The sequence below is a fragment of the Vulpes vulpes genome, chromosome 6, assembly GCF_048418805.1.
Source record: "Vulpes vulpes isolate BD-2025 chromosome 6, VulVul3, whole genome shotgun sequence".
In the NCBI taxonomy this organism is placed as follows: Eukaryota; Metazoa; Chordata; class Mammalia; order Carnivora; family Canidae; genus Vulpes; species Vulpes vulpes.
In genome coordinates this window covers 113147628-113158083 of record NC_132785.1, presented here as the reverse complement: position 1 = coordinate 113158083, position 10456 = coordinate 113147628, and the positions used below count along the sequence as shown (strand labels likewise).

The 10456-nt window shown below is 38.9% G+C and overlaps 1 protein-coding gene across 1 annotated transcript; it reads left to right on the top strand.

Annotated features, from left to right (window-relative positions):
• Positions 1 to 519: 519 nt before the first annotated feature.
• Positions 520 to 9611, top strand: DIO2 (iodothyronine deiodinase 2). The gene is given in 3 exon segments (XM_026018446.2): positions 520 to 869; positions 8870 to 9440; positions 9443 to 9611. Coding segments are annotated over 3 exon segments (816 nt in total). The 5' UTR covers positions 520 to 647; the 3' UTR covers positions 9466 to 9611.
• Positions 9612 to 10456: the final 845 nt, after the last annotated feature.

Here is a 10456-nt window from a genome sequence, read left to right as displayed (position 1 = left end):
CCAGAGGCAGTGAGAAGAGAGGAGTCAGTCGCTCCTGGGGAAGGGAGAGAGAGAGACAGCCTGGGAGGAGAACAGAAAGTGTGTGTAAAACGGAGTAAAGAAGGGGGAAAACTACCCTTTAAGCACATTTTTAAAACTCTGGCAATTCAAGAAAGAAACAGGCTACGTTTCTGAACATAGAGACAATGAAAAGCTAAAGGAAATTTTGCAATCTCTGCCACAGTCTCATAGGTGCTTAGAAATGAAAGTAGAACTGCCTGTCTTGAACCGACTCTGAGAGGGGTAACTGGATTAGGGACGGGTACGCCAGTTTGTGTCTGTGGGTTTTTTTTCTTTCTTTCTTTTTTTTTTTAAACATCTTAAATCCTGAAAAAAAAAAAAAAAAAAAAGCAGCAGCTCCGAATTGAATGAATTGATGGGCACACTCCAACTGCTGGGCTGGAGAGACTGGACTTGGTCTTGCCATTTCTGCTTCTTTGAAAGAGGAGACAACTTGGGCTTCCTTTTAATTTAGTTTTTCTCCTTCTCCCCCCACCCCCCGGCCTTCCCCTTTATCTCCCCCACCCCCTCTATCACCACCCCCCTTTTAAATAAGAGGGTGAAGGGGAACCAGAGCGCACAAGGGAACTGACTGGGAGGCAGAGAAGATGGGCATCCTCAGCGTAGACTTGCTGATCACACTGCAAATTCTGCCAGTTTTTTTCTCCAACTGCCTCTTCCTGGCACTCTATGACTCGGTCATTCTCCTCAAGCACGTGGTGCTGCTGCTGAGCCGCTCCAAGTCCACTCGCGGGGAGTGGAGGCGCATGCTGACCTCAGAGGGAATGCGCTGCATCTGGAAGAGCTTCCTCCTCGATGCCTACAAGCAGGTGAGCTGCCCTGGCAGGGGTTTTTCTCCCGTGGTCAGCAGGGACAGGGGCTGGCAAGGCAGGGACAGCAGGCCGTGGGGAGCCCTGGGCTGGGATCGTGGAGCTCTATTTGGGGGGCCCTGGTGGTGAGGATCAAGGGAGCTCCTTCCTGCACCTTCCACACCTGTCACACAGGTTGGATTTGGGGGTGACAGGTATTAAGCCCTAATGACTCTGGGTGACGGAGTAAGGAGGCTTTCTAATAAGGGTCATTAATATCTTGCTGCAGTTTTGGAGTAGAGGCTATTTGTGCTGGTTGAATAACTTTAGGAAAAGTCAGAAAATATTGGGGGAGGGGAGACTGCTGCATTTAACCTGCTCTTGTCACAAACTGGGGTTTTGATGATTTGCCTGATGAGAGGCAGAGGTACGTTAGGAAAGGTAGTTCCATGGTGGGCACTGAGAAGCAAGGGAAAAAAAGAAAATGCTACTCAGAGCCCTCAGAGCTGGCAAGATGTAACAACATGATCACATACGGTATGCTTTGGCATAATAGCCCCCTCATTTCTGGTAGAGGTAAGAGTTATTGAAAGCAGCCCTGTGTGCAGTGTCCTCATGGATATTTTTTTAATTGACGGATAGTTGACATACAATGAACAGGTGTACAACATGAGGATTTGAAAATTATATACATTAAGAAATGTTCACCATGATACGTGTGGTTACCATCTGTCACCATACAGTTATTACAGAATTATTGACTATATTCTACACTTTTCATCCCCATGACTTAATTGATTTGAACCCTTTTGAAGTGGTTATCAGTCACTGAGTCCTGGGTTACTAGTTATCAGTTTGTAAAACAAAACAAAACAAAACAAAACAAAGCAAAAAAGCTGAGAACTAGCTGTCAGAAATCCAGACTTTGTAGAGGAAACCACATTTGCTTTCTCAAAAGTAAAATGAGTTGTCCTAGAAAGAGCAGAGAAGTCTATGGTTCCTTACAGTCTCAGAATTGTTAGAACACGTGTCTTGAGCACTGGAGCAGTGGCCTCGCTTAGCTGTAGAACTCAGGACTGCTTCTCAAAACCAGAGTTGATCTTTTTTTTTTTCTCTAAGACTTACTGACATTCCAGCCTTTTGGCTGCTTGGAGATGTTGGTAGGACATTCCCAACTCAGATCTCAAGGGGCAAAGGAGAACTGGTCCTTTGTTGGTTGTCCCCTTTGCCCATAATCACATGACTCCTAAAGATCTCTGGGCTTGAGAAGAATGGACTCACTTGGCTAAAAGTTGCGGTCAAAGTAGACAGTCTTGGTTTTCCCTAACTGTATTGGGAGACCTTGTCTGAGATGCCAGGGAAAGGACTTTGAGAGGAATATGGAAGCCAATGAAGTGGTACGTTATAGATAATCAGTACTTCAGAAACAGGATGAAAACTAAGAATCAAAGAGAGGAAAGGGAATGAGTCCCCCATACATAAACTCTAGAAAAATAAATCTATGCACTAGGAAAGTAACTTCTAGTCACAAAGAATCCAGAGAAGGCTTGTTTCTCTGAAAATTAAACAAGTGTCCAAGAAGGAAATATTCATTGTGACTTAGGGATGTTTTATTACAACGCATGTCTTTATTATCGAAAGTAACCTGCAGAAGGTCTGCATGTGTTGTCCTAAAGGCCAGAGAATAGTCAGAGCTCTTGTTAGAAAGTGAAAGCTCCTTTATAATAATATGAAACAATGCTTAAAGTTCTAACCATATAATTTCCTTTATACTATATATGTGGGGTGAAGGGAAGTTGAGGGAGGGAAATATTGAGATGACCATTTCATTCCCACAAATCTATCATTGAATGTGAAATTTTTATGCTTTGATTTGGGACTTAAGAATTTGGAAGAGGGTGGAGAATGCACAAGTGTGTCAGGCACAGTGTTAATTAGCAAGTTCCCTTGTCTACATCTGTATTTTGTTGGTGTTAGGAAGATAACATGGCAATGCCAGTGGCTTGAACTTAGCATATTGAACTCTTACTCTTTTGAAAGATAATTGACTTTTGCTATAAAAAGAAAGTCACTACTTGGGAGAATTTTACTTATATGCATATATGCTTGCATAGATATTTCACATAAAATATGGGGGCTGTGCTGTTACCTACAAGTATTAAGTGAGAGTGTTTCTCCTCTTAAGCATCTTATTGGAATGAAGAGGGGAAAGCAAACAAATGCCTCTTCAATAAACTTCGTGACTTTTTTTTTTTCACTAATATATAGTGTTCCATTCTGTTGCAATATTTTGTGACTCGTATTCCAAAAAATTGACAGGGACAAGTAATTTTTCTTTTCTTTTCTTTCTTTCTTTTTTTTTTGTTTTTGTTTTTTTGCATATGGCTTACATATTCTTCTCCTGTTTCTATTGATTTGATTAGTGACCAAGTTCACAACTGATGTTATTATGTTTGTTTTTTATGATTTATGTAATAGATACCATGAGAAGAAGCCACCAAGAACCCATATATCTAGAGACAAGACTGAACTGAGTGTATAATGAATAAAAAATTGTGAACATAGCTTGCTTTGATTTTAGGTTTCCTTCTGTCTCCCAAGTATGACAAGGGTGGTAGTGGCTCGGGTGACATTTAAGGGTCACTCAGAATCTCTGAAACAGGTTGAATCACTTCCCTGAAGGCTGTTGTCATCTGTGACACTGTCTCTGGGTGTAGCCAGTTCTAGAGCCACACTGGAGGAGGTTCTGTGTGAGACGGCACCACAGTATTTCCCAATCCTGACTTGCATTATTTTGAGGCTGCCACTCACAGAAGCAGAGTTTTCCAGGATAAGGGGTTTATGCACCTGTGATACATTAGGCACGTCCTTTCTAATTCCCCTTGTTGAAGGTCAGATATTTGGGAAGATATTTAGAGAAAGTGCAGTAAAAGTGCTATCCCTATTTGGCTCCTATAGGAGGTGACAAGGAAATTCACAGAACAAAATAAAACAACGCTTCTATAATAAAACATTGAATGGGATTTAAAATTAACTTCAGAGGGAAACCTTTAAAGATAACTTGCCCTTGGTTAGATGGAGTTCCATGCATGTTTTTGATGAAAAAGGAAGTCTACGAAAACTTGTAACAGAAGTGAATAACAGATGTTTGTTATTTAAGTTTTCCTAATCTGTGTCATTGCATCTAACACTGCATCCTTGTGCTGGCACTCCAAGACTCAAAAATGCAACCAATAAGCAAACTACCCTGTCTGGGAGCCTGGCTCCTACCTAAATGAAGTGTAAAAGTAAACACACAGTATAGATGCTGACAAGCAGTTTAGCTTCTGCACGGTTAACGTTGCAGTAGCACAGAAAACATATTCATTTGAACATATAATTTTGGTTTTTAAAGTGTCTCTAACATCCACCTCCTCTTCTTCATTTACCTCAAACCTTTTGACACTAATTTCTACAATAGAAAATAGCCTTTTTTAAAGAGAAATAGTCCCAAAAGAACACAAAGGAGGCCATAGCAAGAGCTAGTCCATCGCTTGGATAAAACCCTAGAAAATGATAGAACTTAGAGCTACATTTTCAACGTACAAATAAAAAAGAGAATGGCCAAAAGGAAATCGAACTCAGAGGAAAGAGTAGGTAGCTGATTCTTCAACTCTGGTGGATTTGGCCAATATGAATGTAAATGGGTAAATCGCTGCTTAATAATTGTTTGGACACGTTTGTAAGGACACTGATATAGCCTGGTCGTTAAGTCAAAGAATTTGAAATTTCTTGATGGTTAATAAAGCCATTGCAGGGCTTTGGGGAGCAGGAAGGATGTGTAAATATTGTTCTGTGACATACACACCACCCATTTTTATCATTTGCCTTACTTCTTATCATGAGATTAGGTGATATTTTGTCCAGAAGCCTTTCTCAGGCTGTGGAAAAGAAAAAAAAAAAAAAAAACAAGGTTAGTAGTATATGCTCTATTTCCAGCTTCTGCTTGATGAATGGTTCTTTTTTTCCCTTGCCCTGCATTTCACAGTCCACATGCTAAAGCAGTATTATCCCTTTTCCCCATGCACTGAACACTGTCAGAAAAAGGGATACCATCATCGAGGGAATCAAATTTATATGCCATATATTTACACTCTTGTTCATATTTATAAATATGGCTATCACAACATTTGTGCTCTGCTCTGCCTAGTAATGCCCTGTGTTGTAAAAATGCAACCCTTTATTTACCTCCCTTGTTGGTGTTGTGTTGATGTTGATTACACAAACATAAGAAAGGACAACTGTAATAGCGCAGATGAGAGAGATAAAGTCAGTGATGACGATATTACATTTTACGTATGTCCTTTCTGATCCTTGCAAAATAAAGGGACCCTTTGGGAACATCGGAACTTCAAGACCAATTAGTGGAAATGATGCTTCTTGTGTTTGGGCATTAAATACTGGGCAGGGTTCTCTTTAGAGCAGCTAATGCTGGCAGGGAAAGAGGTACCGACCTAATTACTCTTCCGCAAGAGTAAAAAATGCCTTTTGAATGCCTCTTTGGCAAATATGTCTCATTAAGGACAAAAACCAAACACAAACCCTCTAAGAAGGAGAAATTAAGATGATAGGTAACTTGTGGCCAGGAGACTTTCTGTGCCACTGTGGGAAATTAAAACAAAGTTTGGGAGTACCAGGGGATAACTTGTTTTTGTTGAGCTTCTTTCCTGCAGCCTAAATGTTATTATGGGACGAACTTTATTTTCTTCATCATTTTGGCTCTTTGTCAAGGAATGCTTTGCTCCTGGGGAAAGCAAAGACTCTTCCATCATTGAAGACAATGGTGATTCTCCCATTCTGTCTCAGCAGGGCATATAACTGAGCAAACCAAGAAATTCTCCATTTGAAACTCTGGTCATACTAGGAATTTAATTGTCATGGAGATCAAATGTGAAGATGAGAAATGACACTGGTCTCAAATATCAATTGAGAAAGGACAATAATGTCCTTTTAAAAGGTTCTTTTTTAAAAGAGAACTTTCATTTTTTAAAAATTTCTAAAGCTTTATCATTGCTAAATTATCATCAGCATGTTTTAGCAAAAATGGACAAATTTTACAATTAGTAGATGATGTTTACAAAAGCAGACTACTGGTCTACTCACATTGGGACTTAACAATAATGGCTGTATTTTTTTTTCCCTTCATAAGTTTATTAATGTCATTGGTCTTAACCTACACGTCTTCTCTAACATAGTCACCCTCATGAACAGGATATCTGTTTATGACATTCCAATCTGTAATAGGGTCCCATGGCTGTTCAGCAAAATAACAAGGATTGGCTACTTTCATTTCATACACTGACCAGCTGAGATAATCAAAAACAGATAATCACCAACAGATATTTGGTGTTGGTTACGGCAGAACTCTACAATAGGGTTCCAGGATTCACATTTCTAAATTATCTGACTCAGTGAGCATATCCATCGCCAAAACAAAGTTATGTTCGTTGTAGGTTAAGATTATTATTAAATATAAAATTCTTCATTAGCCCCTACTCTCAGTATTAAAACAGCTATCATTCATTCAGTAATTCATTCAATAAAATTCCCAGCTTAACAAAGTGCCAACCCTGCCCCCAGCACCACACACATACACACACACACACACACACACACACACACGCACACATTTTGTATTTGGTAACCTTTCTAATTTTTAATTCTAGAGTGAATGTATTATACTTGTTTGAAATTTTCTGAGGTAGGCTAGTCTGTATTTTGAAAAGGATTATGTGGCTGAACTATGTCACTGAGAAGAAGGAGAAGGTGCTTTAACTTTCCAAGAAAATTAACTACAGGTAATAAGAGAATGAAGGATCAGATTAGATTATTCAGTTGAATAATCAAGAATAATGCAAGTATCAGCAGTTCTGCTTGGGTGAGAGTCAGGGGCATCAGAGGTCTTTAAATTGACTCCAAAAAGCAGATGGTTGTTTTCACCTACTAAGGACCTACAAGTCTATAGTCCAGAGATGATTTTTCTTCTGTATACGGGTTGCTCACTTGACAAGAAGTCACTACAACAGCTAATGGATTTAGACTGGTCTGAATGCATTCAGATCTTCATATCACAGTAAATTGAGCAACACAGCACAATATCGTTTAAAAGCAGCCCTCTTAGGATTGTTACAATATTTTAAGTGGGAAAAATCTAACGAGAAGATAATGGTAATGTTACCCACCACCTCCATCTAAAAAAAAAAAATGCAAGAAGTACCTATAGATTAAAAGGTTTATAATACCTTCAAAATGTGTATCTTTAAATTTTAAGTGTATTTCAATACCTCCGAGACAAGTGAGGTATTATTTTACCTCTTACAAAATAACCCAGCTGAAAGTGGATTATATTTTTCTATCTAGTGTAACTTGCAAATTAACCAAGAAAATTAATAAAAATAGTGACTTTCTCTCTGATAGTAACTGAAAATAAATGTACTTATTTAAATCATACTAATAGCTTCCTTTACTAAGAAAGAACGTTGTTATTCCAAGATTCTTTTTTGAAGAAAACTAATAGTATTGTTACAAATCTTCATTGCTAGGATTTTTCAGAAGGAAGAGAAAGAACTTCTTTACTTCTTTCTCTATGGTTAAAATGAGTTATGCATCCATATTAGGTAGAAGCGTCTGAATAAAAGCCCTTGAGTATTTTACATCAGTTTGGATTGTTGAGTCTTTAACAATTTACTTCTAAGTGACTTCAATTACTAGCAGTGTTATATGTGGCTGTATTTATATGAAGGGAATGAGTCGATCCAGTTGGAAGTGTTTTATAATATTAAGTATAGTGTATAAAAATCAATTGGGCTGTTGTAAGTTGTCCCCGATGTTATTGGCTTTGATTAAACCATTCTAGGGGAAGATCCGACTGTGTTAATTCAGACTGAAGTAATTGGTTCTTTTATGTTGCCAGCTTTTTATTATCAATTTACAGATCCGAAGGCCAGCAAATTTTCCTACAGTCTGTGTTCAGCTATTTAAACCATTTGCAAAGGGGCACGTGGAACAATTTTCTTGCATACCTTCTTCTCTACCTACCTGAATATTTTATAGTTCAGAGGAGCTTGTTAATAGAATATATGATAGACAGGTTAATGGTTTGTGATTTCCTAAATAAAAACAAAACAAAACCAAAAGTTACCTGAAAAATGAGGAATTAAAAGAATTCTGGAATAAATGTATGCTTTTGTTATTTCATTTGTTTTATGAAATTGGTGAGGTCCTAGTTATAGGAACTGGAAAGAAAGCAGCAGCTCGAGAAACCTCCAGGAAGGATATCATTGATAAGAGCTCAGATCACTTCTAAGGATAATCTTTTTTTTTTTAAAACATAGAATTTCCTAGAGAAATGGTATGCTGCTTGGGTGGCATTTAATAATGGAACCTATACCCACACAATGATTTGTAGTAGTATACAAGAGCTTATTTTCTGATGTTATTGCCCTATAACTGCCCAAGGAAGGTAGGTACTATTATCACCATTTTACAGATGGAAAAGCTGAGGCAATGAAGAGGTGAAGTGGGAGTAGCCCTTCTGGGAAATGGGAGACCCCAGGTTTTCTAGCTCTGGCCAGAAATATCTCATTGGGATCATTGTCCATTGGTTGAGATGGACATTCATTTTAAAATGAAGTCAATTAATCATTTGTTATATAATGTGTGCTAACCATTGACAGCATAGTAAGGGTAGTAAAGAATACCAGCCTCAACATAATTACGAAGAGAGCTAACTAATATGGCTTTAGTGATGAAAACAATTATCCTCAGTGATATATAGAATGAAAAAGATTTTTACTCTTTTTAGGGCCATTTCTTACATTACCTTCCATGATGCCTCTTTTCTTAAATCAATATGTGTTTAGCACATCCTATGAAGGAAATACCACATTTGATTAGAGCCAGTTGTTTTTGTATAGAGTGAAATGGAGCGACAATGCATTTCATATGGTATTCTCTCCCTTTTTTCTTTTTCTCACCACCAGGTGAAACTGGGTGAAGATGCCCCCAATTCTAGTGTGGTGCATATCTCCAATTCTGAAGGAGGTGACAACAGTAGAAATGGCACCCAGGTGAAGATAGTTGATGGAGCCGAGTGCCACCTTCTTGACTTTGCCAGCCCTGAGCGCCCACTGGTGGTCAACTTTGGCTCAGCCACTTGACCTCCTTTTACTAGCCAGCTGCCAGCCTTCAGCAAACTGGTGGAAGAGTTCTCATCAGTGGCTGACTTCCTGTTGGTTTACATTGATGAGGCTCATCCTTCAGATGGTTGGGCAGTGCCTGGTGATTCTTCTTTGTCTTTTGAAGTGAAGAAACACAGGAACCAGGAAGACCGATGTGCAGCAGCCCACCAGCTTCTGGAGCGTTTCTCCTTGCCGCCCCAGTGCCGAGTTGTGGCTGACCGCATGGACAATAATGCCAATGTAGCTTATGGGGTAGCCTTTGAACGTGTGTGTATTGTGCAGAGACAGAAAATTGCTTATCTGGGAGGAAAGGGCCCCTTCTACTACAACCTTCAAGAAGTCCGGCGTTGGCTGGAGAAGAATTTCAGCAAAAGATGAAATCTAGATTAGCTGGTTAAAGGTATGATTGTAAAAGAGTTTTTTTTTTTTTTTTAAATTATGTAAAGGAAAGGAAACTAAGAACTGAATCCACTATTTCAACTGAGTCCCATTGCCTTGCTGAAAGACAGGAATTTACATGTCAGAAGAACATAAACATCTCTAACATCTCTATACCCCTTTTACCACTCAAATGGCATTTGGCTAAATAGTAGCCCCAGCACATCTCTTCCTAGTGAAAAGATCCCAAGATGGAGAGGATGAAACCCTATTCCAACATATATTCATTCTGCCTTGGGAAAGAAGTAATACAGCTGATGCATGCTTTGGGACTTGAAGAAAGGACTTACCTGAATAACTACTATGTTAGGGAATTATCGTCCTTATTAATATAAGGGGTATTGCCTAGGCTTTGTTCAGCACGGATAGAGCCCAACTGGAAAATTCCCAAATATTAACTTATAAAGAATCCTTGAGCCTGGTCCTTTGGTTAGGACTCTGTGTTTAACAATGTTCAAGTAGTTTCTGCTGTTCTAGTTTCTAGCCATGTGGTGCTTTATGCCAGTCTAAATATCCCAGAACTCACAGGTATGTTTGTAGATATTGAGAATGATCCCTACCCAGAGGATTAGGATGATTATCTGAAATCTGAAGCATCCTTTCCAGGCAGGTGGGGAAAGCCCTAGAAGAAAATCAAACTGACAAGCTAGGGAAAAGAGGCAGAAAGACAAGGAGGCTTCACAGAGTTTCACCTTGAAGCTATAGAGAGTGGAATTAATTTGTTAGCCACAGAAACATGGAAACAAAAAACATACATGGGCTGGAAAAAGAAGCAGCTCAACTAAAGTTAGCATTGAGAATATACACATGAAATCAATATATTTATCATATACTCCTAGATTGAGGGAGGGAGGGGATGGAAAGAAGAAAAAACTTCATTATCTGTAAATTATGAAGATTCTTTAGTAGGAATAATTACTTTTTGAGGCAGGTTTGTGGTATGTATATTTT